General features: G+C 50.8%; 1 protein-coding gene across 2 annotated transcripts; it reads right to left on the reverse strand.

Annotated features, from left to right (window-relative positions):
• Positions 1-158: 158 nt before the first annotated feature.
• s1pr2 (sphingosine-1-phosphate receptor 2) lies at positions 159-15386 on the reverse strand. Of its 2 annotated transcripts, none has more exons than XM_037475912.2 (2): positions 15306-15386; positions 159-2606 (listed from the first exon to the last, which is right to left on the reverse strand). In XM_037475912.2, exon 2 carries the CDS (start codon positions 2536-2538, stop codon positions 1426-1428), a length of 1113 nt encoding a protein of 370 aa, XP_037331809.1. In that variant the 5' UTR covers positions 2539-2606; positions 15306-15386; the 3' UTR covers positions 159-1425. The 2 variants fall into 2 exon arrangements, with proteins under 2 accessions (XP_037331809.1, XP_037331808.1); XM_037475911.2 differs by lacking the exon at positions 15306-15386 and adding an exon at positions 13145-13650.
• Positions 15387-19554: the final 4168 nt, after the last annotated feature.

The raw sequence follows: 19554 nt of genomic DNA on the forward strand, positions 1-19554 counted from the left end.
ACGGGACAATGAAAAACAGGACTTCCTGTGGCGGGAGGAAGTGACATGTTGTAGGATGTTAAAGACGAGAATGAAGGTGACCTCCCAGGGGGAACACTCCCCCCCGCCCCCCCTCTGTGCATTTGGAACCGGATCTTCTTGTATTTTGTTGGAGGAGGTGGAGGAGGAGGAGGAGGGGGGTCTTTGGAAAGATGAGACGTGTTTACATCTTTAGCTGCACATCGGCATATGGCCAGCAAATTAAACCAGGATGTTCACAACATTGTTGAGTTTTTTTTCTTTTGTTCAGGGTGCTTTCGAAAGACTTCACAGTGAGAGTGACCTACCCTGTTCATCCCATTCTCTGCTCGTCAATGACTTGGTAATTCATTCATAAGGATGACCGATAATACTGTCCACAACGGAGCAACCTGCCCCAAACACTTCATACATACATTCAGCCTAATTTTCCCCCCAGGGGCGGGAAGGCACTAACGGAGACGGCGCATTGCCGCCACGTTGCTACAACACCGGCGGGACGTCGGGCCCCATTAGTCAAAGCCGCTGGACAGCTGACGTCGAGTGAAGCGCATCGGTGCCAACTCACTTCAGGAAATGTGCTTTCTGATTAGGCCTTCCTCAACGGAAACTGTTGGGACACGAAAGACAACAGAAAAAAGCAAAGAGGGACAGACTATGGGAACGGATGAGGGAAGCGGCGTTAGTGATGGAAGCTGGAATATATCACACGTACATTAGCTCTTACAAATAAGTTAGAATTTCATGCATTAAATGTAATCAGATTATGTAAGTTTGTTGTAGTTATTCAAATGGTTTAAGCAAGGTTATATGAGGAAGTAACTAGCCCTGGTTTGCTGGTGGTAACTTGGCTTCAGAGGAGTTGATCACAAGTGATGGATCGGGGGGGGGCTGCCTGATGTTTACACATATCAGTGCACGAGAGTGAAACGGAGGACAACAGTGTACTACAAAGTGCAACTTTGCAAGCTTTGCATAGCTACAATGGCTGGAGGGCCCAAAACAATTCACCATAACTACAGTATTGTTTTGTTTCTAATTTTGGTTTACATGTTTAGAAAGTATTTACATGGCGATGGTTTGCAGCTCCACATTATTTAACCAGAGTACCCCCAAAAAAAAAAAAAAAGCTCTCTTCACATTTCTGACAGTACCCTCCTGCTGAACCGGTTCCCTCCTCCCACAAAGCATCGTGTCTTAACACCCGCTGCAAAGGATTGGATGCAGATTGTGAATTGACACAACTCTGATTGTACTAAGAAAAAGGCCGCTTTGTAGCCTCGTCAGGCATCTCAGTCCAGAGCATCTTTTTTTTTTTTTTTTAAACATCTCTGCATCACAGCGCCACTTCTCTCACTCACTCACACGCACACACACACACACGCACTCTGATGTCTTTGCACCGTATCAGACGCTGGTACAGTCCTGCATGATCGGTGTGGTCTGATGTTCGTGTTTGATGGTGCAGTGCTCCAGAGAGCTGGAGCTCTTCAGAGGCACCAGGCAGCGGTCGGCTGGCCGCCCGCTGTGCAGAACCCCCCAGCAGCACAGCACGCGCAGGAACTCCTTCCTCATGTCCTTGCTGCGCAGCGTGTAGATCACGGGGTTGAGCGCCGAGTTCAGGGTGGCAAAGCCGAAAAAGAATTCCGCCTTGGAGAGGATGGGGCAGAACTGCATCCTGCACGACGTGTCCAGGAGGAGGATGGTGAAAGCGGGCAGCCAGCACATGATGAAGACGCCCAGCACTATCGTGACTGTCTTCAGGAGGGCGACGGACGCCTGGGTGGTCGCCTCCTGCTGGCTGTGGCGCACGAGCAAGTAGATCCTCACGTAGAGGATGACGATGGAGAGCAGTATGAGGCTGAAAATGGTCACCACGAAGAGGATGTATTTCTTGGAGTACAGCGGCAACACGGCCGAGCATTCGGGGAGGTCGTTGATGCAGTTCCAGCCGATGATGGGAAGTCCTCCGAGCAGGATGGAGGTGACCCAGCAGGCTCCTATCAGGAGGAACATGCGGCAGGTTTTGGTGGAGCCGTACACCTTGATCTTGGTGATGGCGATGTAGCGCTCGGTGGCTATCGCCAGCAAGCTGAAGACCGAAGCCGCCAGGGCGATGAACGCCGTGCCCTCCCGGATGAACCACTGCACGGGCATCAGGTCGAAGGTCCTCGACCCCGACAGGAAAATGTTGGCTATGTAGGCGGAGCCCGCCAGCAGGTCGGAGAAGGCCAGGTTGCCGATGAAGAAGAACATGGCGGAGTGGAACTTCTTGTTGCGGCAGACGGCGATGAGGACCAGCAGGTTCTCCAGGATGATGACGGTGCAGAGGACCACGATGACGATGTCCAGGCTGTTGAGCTTTTTCTTGCTCTCGATGCGCTTGTCCAGCTCCTGGGTGCTCATGTTCTTAGCAAAGGCGTAGTAGGCGTGGATCAGGCTCTGGTTGTAGTATTGGGAGTACTTGCTCTTCATGGTGACAGGGTGGCAGAGCACAGCGGCTTTACGGCAAAGATTCATTCACACTGTTGAGGGGGGGGGAGACGGCCTGTCCCACAGTCGCGTCTTAAGAGCTCTACGTGGGTCACCTGCAGACACGGAGAAGGAAGAGAAGGGTTACCGACAGGGGAAAGTCACTCACACGCAGGAAATAAACTGCGACAAACCAGATTTTTTTTCTCGCAAAAGCAAAGTCAAAACGACGTTACCAGGCGGCGACCTGATTATGAACACTTCAAAAAGAGCCGAGCCGATCTAATCAAAAATGAAGAGCTGGCGCGTTGGCATTGAAAGTAAAAGAGGGGGAACACGCTGATCCCAAACCGAACACCCACGCAGGAAACAGTGGCAGCTCGTCGCGGTCTAAGAGGAACGGAAAGTAATAGTGAGTTCTAGTAATAGTTACAAGAGCTCTTTGGGTAAACTTAAATTCACTGTGAGGGGATGAATTCCCTTTTCTTTTAGCTGGTGAAGCCGTGCAGGAAGGGATCATCTTCAGGTGGAAGAATAAACACTGACAAAAGGGACAAAAGGGACATTCCACCGACCCCGTCCGAGCACTCGGGCTGTCAACACACGCCATTGTTGCGGGCGAGCAAACTTTTCCACCCCGGTAAGCCGCCTCTTGAAACTCGGACGTAGCCCTTGGATCTCAAAACCTCCGACCAGAGCACGGCGAGTCAGACAGAGGAAAGGCAGGGAGTTTCCGTGGCTCTCTGAGGTAAAGACCTGTCAAATGCTGGTGTCAGACATGACGCGTTCCTGAGTTTCTCTGTTTTTTGCATTAAACTGAAAATACTGGGGGATTGGAGAAAAAAAACATACCACTCAACACTTGGTTGACAAGGTGATACATATTTTCCTCAAAGTGGGCGGCCAAAGGTCAAGTTTTTTTGACATTTCAAAGACCAAAGGATTAGAAGAAATCTACAGTTAAATTGAGGAAAGAAAGGAATGAAAAATCCCATGGTGATCAATGTGCATTTGTAAGCAATTTTTTACAAGGTCTAATCAAATAAAAAGAAGTTTAAAACCAAAGCACCTAGGAACCGATGAAGTGTTCGTATAATGACGCAGCCAAACAAATGAACAAAAACCTTGTGAACCACTTTTGTGGCTTGAAATTGCTCCGAGAGCTCTTCCACTCAAGGAGAACCAAGCCCAAACAAAAGAGAGTTCAAGGCTCTGGGAATTAGAGGTGGAGAAGGTGTCTTCGACCTGTCAAAAGCAACAGGATCCCCGTGCAGGCCGCCTCCACGGGGGGAAACCTAACCCTGTTCATCTCCCGCACCTCGCCCACAACCGCAAAGCTTTAGTGGGAATTGGGTCTTGAACCTCGCCCCCCGTTCCGCCGGGCTTCTGCTCCAGACACGAGAGGCGGCGAGGAGAGACAAAGCCCAGGGCGGAGGGCATGCATGTGGAACGGCATCTGGACACAAAGGGCTGGAATCTGAGACACCCCTGTGACGTCCACGGACCCCTCCATGTGACCAGATGCATGGAGTGGTGGCCGCGCTGCATTCCCCAGGTTAGACACACACGGCCGGCAAATGACCAGCACGCCGTTTCCTGCGGCCGGAAAACAAAGAACAATAGCCTCCCTTCGGCCTTAATAATGGAGCCGCACACATTTCCATCTGGCCGCTGCAGCTGCAGCGCAGCGTGTCTACAGCCGAGCCTTCGCTTATCAGAACTGCTGCATCAGGGCAGCCCGCCTCCCCCCCCCTCCCCCCCCCATCCCTTTTTCAGCTCCATTAATAGACTCAAATTGGAGGCTTGAGGCTGAGCACGTGGGGCATCTGCACCGGGGTAATTACATCAGGTTCCATTACGGCAGCCTATAATGATCTCTGCTGTCGGCTCAGAGAAAGATGCGCCGCCGCTGCCGCCGCCGCTCCATCTTCCTCCCGCAGACAGCCCGAAGGCGTCCCTTCACCTGCGGGCCCTCGGTGTCTGGGATCACAGGGATTTCAGTGTGCGTGCGTGTTTGTGTGTGTGTAAGTGTGTGTAAAGAACCTGCCGGGCTGGTTTGCCGACAGCACTGTTTCCCCGTGGCCCCGCCCTGCGCCTCTACCCGCCGCCCCCGTGTGCCGATCAGGTGTTTCCACGGTGATTGGTCGAGTTAGAAGTGGAGACTTCCTGGTACACAACACCACCCCCCCCCCCCCCCCTTCTTCAGAGAAGACACAACACATGGATAAAATCAAGGCATGTGGCGCCTTTCCTTCACAGCAACAATTTGACGGCTCACAGCTGCACAAACGCATAAAAAAAAAATTAGACCGTGGTATGTTATGGGAATAATTCATGCTACGGTATGGAGTGCAGTATTCTGCATGTATGTGCTGAATCATAGTTTAGAACAGTGATTCTCAACTGGCCTCGTTTTTAGTGGATCGCGGGCCTTTGCATGGGAAAATAAAAATTAGAATAAAAAAAAAAAAAAAAAATCATCCTGTGATTTTATTTTGAAGGGACTTTTTTAATGCAGTGGAGTGTAGGTTTTTTTGCTGGCTCGTCCGTCCATGTTTTCAGCAGCATGTGCCAGGTTGGGTCAAACCATTCTGATAAGGGGGAGACTTTGGGTTTTTAGGACAATTAAACATCCTGAATATAAAATTCAGCTTAAGAACTTGATTTTGAATACATTTGAGATGTTGAGAATGTTCCTCGATTTGGGTCGCGGCTTGTCATTCAGGGGTGATGGTGGGTCCTGGAGCCAGACCAGTTGAGAACCACTGGTTTAGAAGAATATATAGAAACATATTGACTATACTACTGATCTAAAGTTCCAATACCTGCACACACATTCAATCAATTCAGCTGAAAACACATTTGAAATCACTTCTGCATTGAAGGTTTATGCAACTTCACGATAATTTCTAAATTTCGATTCCATTAATTATGCAATCTCAATCATTTTAAAGTCTTTCTATTGACTACTTTGTGAATTCGTGTAGATTTTGTGAACCTCAAAAACTTTCAGACACGATGGAACGTCGTGGTTTCACAAATGTTTTTTTTATGCAGAAAGCGTGAAGGTGTGAAAGCGAGCAAAACACCATGATATCCTGTCTGGATTACACAGCGAGTCTAAGCGCACAGCAGACGAGGTGATGCAAGAGACAACCATGGACACAGGTGCCAGCAGACACCTGAGACAGGATATCCTATCAGAACGCTGATCGAATCTCATCATCGCCAAAGCAGCCGTTTCAAGGGAAATGACGTGCACGCCGCCTCCTGTGGTGTGTCAGCGCTCACTTCGGTTTTTTTCCCAGCTCACCTTTCACACGCAAACTGCTGCACAGATCGTCCCGCAAGACGATTTAAAAAAAAAAAATGCTGAAAGCTGTCTCTGGTTTTCTCCTAATCCCCCAACAAGTGGCAGAGTTCCCCTCTCCATCAGGGCTCTGACGGCTCGACAAAAGCCTTTTCCCCGCCCCTAGAAACACCTGATAAGCCCCAATTAGCACAGCGTCTAAAAAGCAGACGACGCCCCCCACCCCCCCCCCCCCCCCCCCCCTCTCCCCTCACTTTGCCCCATTACATCACCTGCTACACTGCGCCTCTGCTTTCTCTGAGGGGAAAGTTTCTTTTCCCTCCACACAGCCACGTCCATGTTTATGTTTACACACACACACACACACACAGACACACACGCACACGCACGCGCACACATCTAGATAAGAGCGGACGAGCGACCTTGAGTCAGACAGTTGCCAGTAGTCGTTTGCGTTGAAATGTGTTTAATGACTGTTTACATAAAAACGGATCACCCGAGCAGTTCTGTGGTCTGTCACATCCTGGAACTTCATCTCCCTCCACCTGGCCTTCACCCTCCCTGCTCATGAGTCGCTGTGGTGGCAACAGGGCAACAATCCAGCCACCCCCCCCCCCCCCCGCCCCCAACCCCACACACACACACCCCTCCACAGAATCTGCTCTAAAATAAATGCCGGCAGTATGAGACTATAACACAAGGCTCCTAAATCATGTCAACTGTCCTGTTTAAGGAGATTCAGTGACTTCCTGGGCCCTCTGCGACCCACCAGTCTGTTCTTCTGTTCATCCGTCACACAGGACGATTTGTTCCTTCCTGCTTGGTTTCCCCAGACCATTAATGGAGGTATTGGTCTGTAATTCATCTCTAGGTGGGCCTTTTTTTCTTAGGTGGACCTCCTCCCCCTCTGCCGCTCGCATCTGGCTCCTTCTAAAATACCGCCAGGGCTTTCGGAGTAGATGGTTTCAACATGACGCCGCCTGGACCCGACGCCAATATCGCTCAGCCTCGGGAATAGATTTCACCAAGAGAGGCCTCTGCCAGGTCAAAATGAACCCGCAGCAGCTCCCAAAAAAAGACAAAACAAAGATGGCCGGAACTTATCTTCAGCGGTCACCGTTATCCCTGTTGCACGCCTCCCCCCCCCGCCGACAAGCCTGCTGATAACCCGAAACAGTGGAGTGAAAATGCCCAGCTGGGCGGAGGGTTCGGGGACGTGCCTCTCATCGGCCACCTCGACTTCCTATTGCGCTTATCAACGAGTTACCCAAATAGGAAATGCATTCACCCCAAGACCTCAGGAGAGCTGCCACTGCTATTTCTCCCCCCCCCAACCCCCCCCTCCTTTCTTTTCTGTCTCAGATTGCCAAGAATGTTGGTTCAGATACTTTCAGATGTTTTACTGACATTTCCCAAACGTCCAAAATCTGCGTAGTAAAAATCCAGCGGAGAGTGTGAGTCACTCTGGCGTCGACTTCACAGAGAACGGAGGAGGGAGGGAAAAAATAAGACGCCAGGATCTGTGATTTTAGTACAAACAAGTAGGCAGGGAGGCGCTTTCAGTATCGCTGTTACTTGCACAGGTCCAGATAGGAGACAGCGGGGGGGGGGGGGGGGGGGGGGGGGGGAGAGGAACTCAACCAGGGGAACCAGCCGTTTAACACAGGAAGAAAAACGCAAGTAATTTAGTCGTTGCGATGTCATACGAATTACATCCCATTTTACGACCACTAAAACGGAGAAAAATGGAGAAGTACCAGCCTCGGGACCTTTTAGTTTTCACCCTGTGTTTTTATTTGATTCCTATTTGTCCGTTATGAGGCGGTGACACGGTTCATTGAAACTGCGTATAAGCTGCTGGATATTAGGAGGGTGGGTGTCCTCAATACCATCGTTTAATTAGGGATTACCCTTTCGCTCGTCAGACTGTGTGACAGTTTGGGTACAGCCTCTTCTCGACACAGTTAAGTCACTTTTTTTTGTCTTTTCCTGTCTTCTTCTCTTTTTCTCTTTTTTTTTTTTTTTTTTCTCTGTTGGGTTCATCCCTGCAGACTTCGCAGCGTTTTGTTAATGGGCGGCCGTTCGGCTCGTGGCTCTTAGAGTGGCAGCGAGAGGCGCTGGAGACAAAGAGCTGCGTTAAAAAACGAAATTTAAAAAAAAAAAAGGGCATCATGCAGCCCGAGGAGCCGTAACCCGCAGACACCCCCCACCCCCCAGGCCCCCAGTCTGCTCCATGCTGCTGGGGGGGGGGGGTTGGGAATCTCTAAGGGTGGCGCCTGAGAGGCAATTACTGTAATACCTTCATCCTCGGACCATCCCTGTCAACTTTAGTCACCGTCTGACAAATTAATCCAGTTTCTATGTGGCTTTATTTTGCATATCTCGCTTTCATGCCCCCCCCCCCGGATTTGCAGCTCGTATATATATATATTTTTAACTCCACCGCGGACATCAAAAGACGAGGCCACAAAGAGGTGATTAAATGCAGGGCAAGAAGAAGGCTTTATTTAGCGCACATCTGGGGGCAGATGTGTTCTTATGGTGCCCTGTTAAACACTTCATTACAGCCATCAGCACTCGGGTTTCTTATAACCAGATCAGTCAGAAAACGCGTCCAATAGCGTTACTGACGATAAACCGCACTACACCAAACCGTGACGAGCAACGCGCTAATATTCAAGTATGCTTTTCTGCAGCATGCACGAGATTTGCTGAGTAACTCAAGCGGCCTGGTGGGTTCGTGCATACGCGGGTCAGTGTTAGCGGCTTGAAAAACTAAACTTCGGGTCGTTTCAAGTTTCAGCCGCTCCGCCCCCCTTTTCACACCTTCCCGAGTCGTTGTCTGTACAATGAGCCCCCCCCCTCTCCCCCCTCCCCGGTGAACGGCTTTGAACCCTCCTCGGCTCCCCTTTTGTCCGCGGCTCCCTGCTCCCATTCTACACCTTGAACCCCGCCCCCCCTTCTCCAGTTCCCCAGAGCTCGTGGTCGCTCAGTACAGGGGACAGTGAACAGGGACGTCTGTGGGGGACGGGGGACGGGGGACGGGGCACGGGGCGCGATGAAAGACGGCGTCAACCACAGCGGGCGGCACCTGATCGCTCGATAAGATGATGGGTTGATGGAGGCCCGCCGTGGTCCAGCGGGGGGAAACCGCTCCGGGCTCCACTGGGCAAACGCACACCCGCAACAGTTGTGTTGTTGGAGAAACCCCACGGTTGCCTGGAGAGGGAACCTTGTTGTGTCCACAGTTGTTCTTCTTATACAATTAAAGAATTTCCTTTTTATTAAATCGTTTTTTTCTCTCCAAAAAAGTGGATCTCTGGCAGGAGGACGCTGTTTCTTTTTCAAAAAAAATTCTTTCTTAAAGTGTAAAAGTGTTTTTTTTTTGCGGCGCCGACACAACCAGAGACCGGTGGATGTGCTTCAGAAATGGACCCGGGGACACACAACCAGCCTCCCAAAGTGTTCAAGTGATCCCATGTCACTTTTATTTCTTGGCTACAGTACACAACTAAAACATTACAAAAAAAAAAAAGAAACAGCCACACTACAAGTGGCTTTGCTTTTGACTCAGCCTTGGCCTGCGCTGAGGGGGAGGGAGGGGGGGGGGGGGGGGTTGCGGAGGCACATTTTTCGAAACTAACAAAACAGAACTTTCAAGAGTTCCTGCGAAGTCTACGAGACAACCGCTACTTGACTTTAACCTCGACACCAGTCACTCGAGCACGGACACGTAGGACCAGTTGTCACAGTGATTCTGAGTAAACAGATTCCACTCCTCCTCAATCAGTGCGTTTTTCCGATGGAGCGGTCTGACCTTTGTCGTGACCCGGCTTAGGTTTGGCTGCAGCTTAGTTCCATCGTGTCTCTCAGCCTGGAAGGACCGAAGCCGAGGCCTTCAACACAATAAACAATCTTAATAGCTTTTTTGCGACTGAACAGTTTGAAGTCTGCCAGTGATTAGGGAGCTTCGACAGAGCTCATTAGGAGGCGATCAAGCTAACTCTCGGTTCCAGACTAAACGAACTGGCTGCATGGGGAAATTCAAAATCCAAGAAAACCCTTCCAAGCTCACTTTTGGATCTGGGGAGGTGGGGTGTTGAAGTAATCCTGCTGAGTTCTCCAGCTGCACAAACAAAGCTGAGTGGATAACAAAGGCTTCCAAGAGAGAAGAAGAAGAAGAATAAAACGACTCAAAATAGAAACCCACAGCCTCTTCTCGTGTACCTGCTCCGAGAGGGTTCCAGAGCGAGTGCGGAGAATTTCCAGAAATCGGGAAACCACAACGTGAGAAACCCATTAAGCGGTGGGACAGACAGCGCGAGCTTCTCCCGCGTCCAGTTCATAAATCACGTTGCACCCAAGCAGAGGCTGCAGCGTGCAGCCGTCTTCCTCCAAAGCTGCAGCAGAAACCACAAAGCTCGTCTTGAATCTACTTGTCGCGCTGCCTTCCTGACCGTGGAGCGTTAACGTTGCACAGCCAATGCTATAAAAAAAATAAATAAAAAAAAAACATTTGCAGCATCATTACCAACCGGCATCGGATCGGAACGAGGGGGGCCGAAATGTGACAGAAGAAGAACAGGCCTTAAAGCGTTAAGAAACCCTGGCATGCTGCTACAAGCATCAGCGGAATGTAACAGGAGACTTAAGAGCTGATGATTTCTGCCATCTGGGTGAAACGCCTTCCCAGAAGAGTCTTCGGCAAATATCATCATGTAAATGTTTACAAGAGTATCGGAGCACCACTGACAAGGGGAAAGGGGGGGGGAGACGGATAGCGCATGTGTTTTTCTCCTACTTTACAGGCAAAACGCCCTTCAGTGACCTTCAGTGAAACATTCGCATTCGCGAAAAAGAAAAAAGAAAAAAAACGGGCAGGAGGCCCGGAGGACGCCACATTCGCTCCTCCGACCCCGGGACACTCGCCAAGCGCCGGGCCCGCGAAAGCCGCCACACGCCGTCAGCTGTGTGTTGTGACTTGCGCTCGGGCAGCTCGCGAACAGAAGGCGTTTATTTTGCTTCTGCCGCCACACCCAAAGAAAGTGTTTTTCAGCTGAAGGGGGGAGAACCAGCAGGAATTCACTGGGACACAGATGGCTCCCACCCCACCCGCAGAACTCTATTGGTATTGGTGGAGAAAAGCTCTGAATGTATGGACACATGTGATCTGCCATGGCTCCTTATCTCTGAAAGTCACGTGTCTCTGACCTCACGGGATTGGCTGAATGGAGTCCGGAGTGCAGGCAACCAAAGGAAAACCCTCCTTGCTGCTTCACTCTCGGGGGGCTGAGCTGAAACCCGAGCGTTCCTTCAAGGGCCGACACCACCCACACATCCGTCCGTCCATCCATCCATCCACCCCCTCCACCCCCTCCCCCCCGGTGACCAGTTTCGTTTAGTTCTCGCAAATCCAGTTCCCAGCGCTGAATGACCACTCATTTATTTATTCGACCGTGCCCTTTTACCTCTGTTTATTTATTCAACCCATCTATTTGTCCTCATTTCCCATGCAGTCCCTGGAAGTCCCCCCCCCGCTGAGAGGGGTCCGATTACGCCGGCCGTCTCGTGGAGGAAAAGCAGGGCCGCTGAGCGCAGACCCTCAACTCATGATGTCACGGGCGGCTGGAGACGTGACCTCCCGGGCGGGGGGGGGGGTTACTTCTGGCCCAGGTGGAGCTTTTTCTTCCGGTGCAATGAGCCGCGCGGCCACTTTGACCCAAAAGGCAGACGGGCCGGCCGGGCCGACCGACCGGCTGGCTGCATCCCGCCCCGTTCTCTAAGCTCTCCAAAGCATGCTGGGGGGAAACATCTGAGTCCAAAAAGGAGGGGGGGGGGCGTGCACCGCCCTGAACAAACCAAGCTGCTCCCTTAACAACACCGGCGTCAATGGAGCTGCTGACAGGGCCCTCAGCACTTGACAATCCTCGCCTAATGCTGCAGAGCGCCCTTCCTCTTCGACCCCCCCCCCCTCTACCACCACTGATGTTATCACAGTGAGGTTTGTTTGCTGGTCATTAGCTCGGCGGGCTTTGCCGCATCCGTGTGCATTTGAGACTTTGGTTTGACGCCCCGTAAACCTCGGCTCGGGGCTTGAGATAAAGCCACCAAAAGGTCTCCAAACCGACCCGCTAACGAGACGGGGCGACGCGCGGCCCGGCCCGGACCGGGGGCATCCACGGGGACACACGAGGACGATGGATGGGGCTTTTATCTGGGCAATAAACATCAGTTCCTCCTCCTTATCACCTTATCTCGTTGTGATTTGAGGATTCTCCCACAACAGGATGCCCTGGTGGCTGGGCCGCTGACACCTGTGTATCCCTCTCCCCCCCCCCCCCGCGGGGTCCACTCAGCGAGACACAAGGAACCACCTGCTGTTCGCTCACCCCCTACAGCGGCGATAAGGGAACGGGTCGGACAAAGGCCCGAGCCTGGTCTACAACAGGATTGAATTCAGGGGGTCATGTGGGACAGCAGTAGGAAAGAGCCTTTTACTTCCCCTGCGTGATGTCACCCACGTCAGCGTCACGTGACTTTAGTCCCAGGCAGTGTATTAGCACCCAATAGCTTTACCACAGCCTGTGCCAATATACCTGAATTCACCCTCCACAGGATTGCGATCGCTCCTCTAATATTTGCTCATTCTACGTCTCTGACAACAAGGCGCCGCAGTGTGTTTTTGTGGCGCGTCCTCGGCCCCGCGAGATTAACTCCGGCACACTGGGGATAATGGGGGCTTTTGTCTTATTAATACATCCTTTCAACACAATGCCTTCTTTAGAGTGACGGATGAACAAGCCCCAACAGCATCGAAGGGGTCAGAGGGGGAGGGGGGTGGAAGGGGGGGGGGGCACAGCGGGCTGCGCAACGGCTCCAAGGAAATGTGTGTGTGTGTGTGTGTGTGTGAGTGAGTGTGTGTACGCAACTCAACCTCCAACAACAGATACACACTCAGCATATGATGCAACCCCCCCCCCCACACACACTCACACCCCCCCCCCCCCCCTCGCCCCCAAGGATCGACAAATGTAAACCTAGTGGTGTTAATATTTAACGCCGCAAACTGTTACTCATTGAAAACGCGGCGCGCTGCATTGTCGCCGCGCGCTGATCTTTCCGCTGTCAAAAGGCGTTGGAGGCGCCAACGGCACATTTCAACACTTTGCGCGTCATCGCACACTTTCCGATAGTTATGAACTAACAACACAAAAGCCCCCCGCCCCCCCACGCCCGAATCGAAACCGACCCATTTAACGTGAAAGCGCATGGAGATCACATCGGATCCTTTTGTTAGGCTGCCGCAGAACATGCCGACTGTCACACCGAGTGCGTTCTACTCACCCCATGAGAGATGCAGGAGAGAGCTGCAACAGAGCAAAAAAAAACAAACAAATAAGTGTCTCCAAAAAAAACAATTATAAAAAAAACGTCCTCGCGCGTGGTCTCCACAAAACGCTGCGTCAAAGTCTGGTGTCTTCCCCCCCCACCCCCCGCTCCGGGCTCCGAGAGGCAAGCGGTGACAATCAAAACTTCGGTGGGGGACTCGGCGGCGTGTCTCGTCTAGTCCCTGGTAAATCCATACCGGTCTGTGCGCAACCGCGGAAACCGTCTCAGGGTCAGTCGACTGAGCGCTGATTCAAAAGGAGAAGAAGAAGAAGAAGAAGAAGTAACGAGGATCGACGAGAGCCAGACTTTCTACTTGGAGGCAGCACTTTCTCTTTTGTCGTTCTAATCCAGCAGCCCCTTGTATTGTCCTTCTGGCTGCTCTGTGGGAACAACAGCTCCACATGAGCGTCGGGGAGGCGCGCACACAATTACGCGCTCACACACACGCACACACACACACACACACACACACACACACACACACACACCCACCCACGCAGGAGAGCGTATGGAAACGTCACACAGCCACAAAGTGCCGCGAGGCTCCGGGTAGACGTACGAGAGTGAAGTTGATTTTTGGACAGCAATTAATATGGAAAATCCTTTTTTTTGGTTCTTCTTTTAAATCCTATTTTTGGACCTTTTCCCTCCAGCACAGAAAATGAAGTCCAGATGTTCCACCTCTTCACTTCCTCCCTCCTAGCAGATCCCAGCGTGGTCCAGAGCCCACACTGTACAACTCATCCCGGCCCGGTTCCCCCCCCCCCCCCCCCCTCTGGGAGCAGTAGCCCATGCATATCTAAAGCCCTGCAGTACGAAGACGTGCTCCGGTGTTAAGAGAAATAACCCATGTGATGTTTAATTTGTTGTTTTGCTGTGATTTTTTTTTCTCTTCTTCTTCTTCTTCTTCTTCTTCTTCTTCTCCCATTCATCCCTCCAGACTGAGTTTAGTTGTAATGAGGGTGAGGTGAAGGTAATTGAGGGCTTGTTACTCATCAGGGCTGAGCCTCCAAGACGGGGGTAATAATGTCTCCGCGGCCGTTACGCCGAGAGCCAAAGTCGCCCATGATGTCATGTGTCTGGATAGGAAGACCGTGATAAGATGATAACAAAGGGGTTTGGTGGTGATACGTTGGAGGTTTGGTAGCCCTCGCCAGCTGCATAATGTTGTCGGGACTTATTATAGGAGCTCACCAGCTGCTCTGCTCCAGATACTTCAGGCATTGTGGTTGCATCACCACGGCGACTTCATAACACACAACAAAGCCTAATTTGATTTGATGTGTGGTTTAGCGGAAATAGGATGAAATGAGTAAATCCAGGTCGTAGAAATGAATTGATACGGAGAGGTTTGCTTAAGCAAATGAAAATAAAAACATTTGCATGCCCGTTGAGACCTACGAATTAAGTTGAAAAACCTGCTGGTGAAACGTGACTGGTGGCTCAGAAGGGAAGGTCAGGCTTCTTCTGAGGAGAACATTGCCCAAACAACACAAGGTGAAACCAATGTTTCTCAGAAGGGCTTCCGACTCGGTGCCCCCGGGACCTCCTACAGGGAACTCTGGTAATTTGCCCAAACCTCCCCGAATACCCCGGTCCATTTTGAAAGTGCCACTTCCTCTCGTGTACGTTGTACGTGGTGTTTTATGCGAAGATGCAGTGGAGCAAACGCGGCCTCTCTTCCTCTGCTCCGATTGCTGCGGGGGTGACAAAAGCGCTGCGGGGGGGGGGGCCTTCGGTTTGTCGACGAGGGGGCCTCGCACACACCCCTCTGCTGAAATGTTATTAATGCGCCGCACCTTCATTTTCAATCACATCTGTTGATCAAGAGTTGACTGTTGGAGAGGTTTTAAATCTGATCCCTCTTCATTTCAACATTGTTTAAATATCACTGTTGCAACACGATTTAAACCATGGTGTAGGCAGGTTTAGATAATAATCCTTGTCAGTGTGACCCAGCCCGGCTTTTTCTTCATAAATTCACCGCTTCAGGGGAAAGATGGAAATGGAAAAACACAAACTAATGATTCAGAGCTTTACTTCAATCTTCCCCCCCCTCCCCCCCCCCCCTCAGTTCAAAGACCAGTGAGCAGGTGGTGATTCGTGGCAGTCCTACCTGGCAGAGTGACATCAGGGAAAGGGCCCCCTCACTGCTCATCGTAGACAGCACAGTGGGAGCAGACGAGTCCCCGCCAGACCCGACACACTCTCAGTTCCAATGAGTTTGACTCATGTCGTGTCTGCTGATGGTTGCACTGGGGGGGGGGGGGGGAGGGGGACGGTTGAGGATTGTGCAATCCTCTATCGCCACACTCATGCCTGCCGCCCACGCAGCAGCTGGTAGGAGGAGAAAGTACTCGCCGTGAAGAGAAAAGAAGAGGAACTTTGCACTCCCAACCCGTTGGAGATGGGGGCAACTTTAACGGTTTAGCGGTTTGGGGGCGGATGAGCAGTATGCGTGTGTGTTTGTGTGTGTGTGTGTGTGGCAGAAAGGCGTCATGGACTCTCACTGATCGGTGGGTTTATGATGGAACACTTTGAAAAGCTGCATCTCTCACTGAGCTTTTAGGGGAGGGGTCAAGAGAACTGACCTCACTTCCTGTCGGGCTCCTCACAAGCATTCCATTGTCTGTGAGAATGTGCACGGGCTCTGGGGACTCTGCACATCTGGCAGCTGTTATTAGAAACCTCCTGTACACCAACCACCCCCCTCCACAGGCCCTGAGCAAGATTACTTTATGTGCTGGTGGATGTGTTCCCCAAAATGCAACTAAAAATAAACTATGTGAGAGTATTGTTTCCTGAGTCACTGTTTTGTTTGTCACATCTGCTACAAAGTTGGCCTCAAACATTAGGCAATCATTTTGGGAAATATGCTGATTCGAATTTTTCTACAGAGAATCATTTTAACTTATTATATTATATACAATTTATTTGTTCTGCACAAAAATGAGCAAACACCAAGCTTTTACCTGCATGGTGAAAACGTTGACATGAATTTTTACCGCTTTATTGTCAAAAGACTGAGCCTGATTAAAACATATAACTTGTTTTAGAGGTTTCCCCAATGGCTCTTTTTTTTGTGCCCTGCTAAGCCAATCGGTGGTTTGCTTTGAACCTTTGACACGGTTGCCTAACCATGGTTTGAATTTACTGCAAGTAGGACAGGATTGAGATTAAAGTGAGTGCCAGGAAGTAGATCAGACCAACAAAGAGAAGCCTCTGGTGTGCACTCACCTCAGACCTTTATTCAAAGAACTCTGCATTACCCCCTAAATAGGAAGGTCTCTCGGTATTAGAAGAGAGTCTAAATATTCTACACTCCTACTTTTAGATGCCCGATTACACTGGGGATGCCATTAGGAGTGAACTGTTCTCAGGCCCTGTGTGGTGCGTGATGGGGGAGTTTCCATGCCTTGTTTACTCTATTCCAACGGCACATAAAGCTAAACCAGAGATATCAATCTGCAATGTATGAAAGCGGCCACAACGGGCCCAAATACGCCGCGGTGTGCCCCTCCTTTCGCAACGAGTCATTTGTTAGGAATACACAAGCCAGATGACAAAATGGTTTTCAAACAGAAACTCCACGGTAAAAGTGAGCGTCGAGAGAACAATCGCTTCCTCTTTCGGGGAAGACAATCTCAGACGGCGCGTCGCCATGGAAACCGTTCTCTCGTCTGCACAGATGCCCTGTCCAAAGTTGGATGGATGTACAGTGTGTAGGGTTGCATTTATTCTGCAGGTCATGGGCTTCAAAGAGACGGGGGGGGGGAGGGGAAGGAAACGTGCACAGTTCACACAGGAGAGTGTATCGTCACCTCTGCTCTGTGCTACGTGATGCAGATGCAGAGTGGTGACAGAAGTTCTTCACACACCACAGCTTTACTGTCAAAAATATACATATAAATAAATAAATAAATAAATATATTTGGGTGTTTTGTGTTGAGAACAAGATAATGATCACGTCTCAGGTTGTATTTTGAACCTATTTAACAGTATGTATGTCAAATTTCTTTACTTTGAAAATAAAATAATAACCTGTGTGCTTTCTTCAGTTAGTGTCAGCGGATTTCAACCTTGTGACATCTGTCCATTGATCAATCTGTAACTGTGAGGAGATGTGCGCGGTTCAAAATTGCACAACCTACTTTATTCGGTTCCCTTTTAAAGTCACCAAATGACCAATCAATTATTCAGAGTTGAATACGAATGCTTCACCGTAACCCTAACCCTAAACCCAACCAAACAGCTTCTGTGTAAGCGAGTAGCCGTTAACACGTGCTTATAGTATTCATGGCAGCATGTTGACACCATGTTGTGGTTGTGTGCTCGCGTTTTTTTTTGCTTAAAACGTTCAATTTGCTGCTCACACCTAACTTCTAGTTACTTTAGGCCCACGTGTGGTTTTTGGTGACCTTGACTTAACTCTTAACCTTTTGCGGACGTGTCCTGCAGAAATCACCATTCGAAGTGACACAAAAGAGCAACAGCCAAATAAAAGCCAATATAATTCCTCAAATAGTGCGTAAATGTAGGACATGTAGCGTGTAGCCACACAGTGCGTAAACCTGCTACACAAACACAAGCGGGCCACGTGTCGTCAGACCTCTTGAATGCGCGATGGGTGACTCTGCGCGCGCTGCCCTTTGACCCGCCCCTCCCCACCCCGCAGCCGTGGCCCGCTGCAGGTTTGGCTTCCCCTCTCTCGGCGGCGACCGGCACGAGTGCCGCCAGGGGTCGGCGCGGCTTATCTCCCCCCCCCACCGCACTCCAAACAGGGGGCTTAAGTGGTGGCTGGGGCACATGTCTCCGCTGTTGGCGGGTTTAGAAGGAAAAGAATCCGTCCACCCTGCATTCACTCCGCCACAGACCTCCGAGGTCTTATCTCACACCTTATCTGCGCAGCATCTAGCTGCTTCCTTCTTGTTCTGTTTCACACACAAAAGAGCTAGACTTCTTTTCTTCTTTTTTTTACGTTTGACCTGCTCACCTTTTGAGGGATAGAGCTTGTATCACACTGCACATTTAGGCCGCTTTATCAGCTTACTCGCAGGGCTCACGGTGCGACGGGACCGCGTGTTTGCGTTGTGGCGTTTAATCCTCCAAACGTACGTTTTCTCGAACTTCTCCCTGGCGCTTGATTTTTCTTCGCCCCCCCCCCCCCCCCCCCCCCCCCGGTCACCGCGCTGGGGTCTCAGCGTCTGGCGTCTGATGCGTTCGGCTGTCCTCCTCCTAGTCGAAGCGTGCGATTGGATGGTAGAGCAGAGGGAGGGGGGGGGCACGCGGTCATGTGCAGTGTTTACAGAGCCTAGCTGAAGCATCCCTACCAAAACCCATTCAAATCCACACATCCATTATTATCTTTTTATAGTCTTCCTTCTAAGCTGTGTGTTAACGTTGTGGCAGCTGCAGCTACAGGACGAGTGGTGCAACCCCCCCCCCCGTCGGCTCTGTGGCCAAACAGTCATTTGGTGGTTGGAGAGGTGTCTTTTTCGGAGACAGAGCCAAAGATGGGATCTCTGTCATTTAATCTTCGCAGGACATCGCAGGGCACGGCTTTAAAAAGCAGTTGTTTTGACCTGGAACCATATGGCAGCCATCAGAGGCTCCTGTTGCATCGGGCAAAAGAAACCCAACCCTGACATCTCTTGCTAATTCATTGAGCGGAAAGTTCATAAGGTTAGTCGTAGGTCCGTACGTGCACTTGTATTTGTGTGTGTGTGTGTGTTGTATGAGTCAAAACTGCACGACCGCAGGAAACAAAATGAAACTCATTAGCAACAATCCGTCATGTTTCCTCAGTTCACTTTGAAGCCGAAAGGGTCTCGAGACGTGTTTCCCCTTCTGTCACAACTGCAGCAGCCGTATAACATCTGCTCTCGTTCCGTGACCTTAGCGCAGCTAAGCCTCACAATGCGCTACGTGCCTGCTGAGGTAAGAGAGAGACCCCGTGTGCACAGGTTTAAAAAAAAAAAAAGGAAATAAAAAAAGGGATGCATGAGTGCAGAGGAGGGAGGGTAGTTAGTCAATAGAGGGTAAAATAGCCCTTCAGTCACCATGTCAACCGTGCACCTATTGGAATCCTGCCCGGTGCGTGTTGTTCGTTGGGGGGGGGGGGGTAGATCTTTGTGTAGTTTTGCTCGAGGTGGAACGTCTCGTATTTGTTTGTAAGAGTGTGCCCACAAAGGAGCGTTTGTACTAACACATGTGTCAAAAGGTGCACATTGCTCTCCTCCAGCACAACTTATCTCGCGTTTCCCAGAGGGAAGCTGGCACTTGTCTGCCCCCGGGGGGGTGGGGGGGGGGGGGGGTCAAAGCTGGGGGGTCATCTGATAAGAAGGATCAGGGTTAGGGCCATTACT

The sequence above is a fragment of the Pungitius pungitius genome, chromosome 12 (assembly GCF_949316345.1).
Source record: "Pungitius pungitius chromosome 12, fPunPun2.1, whole genome shotgun sequence".
NCBI classification, from domain to species: Eukaryota; Metazoa; Chordata; class Actinopteri; order Perciformes; family Gasterosteidae; genus Pungitius; species Pungitius pungitius.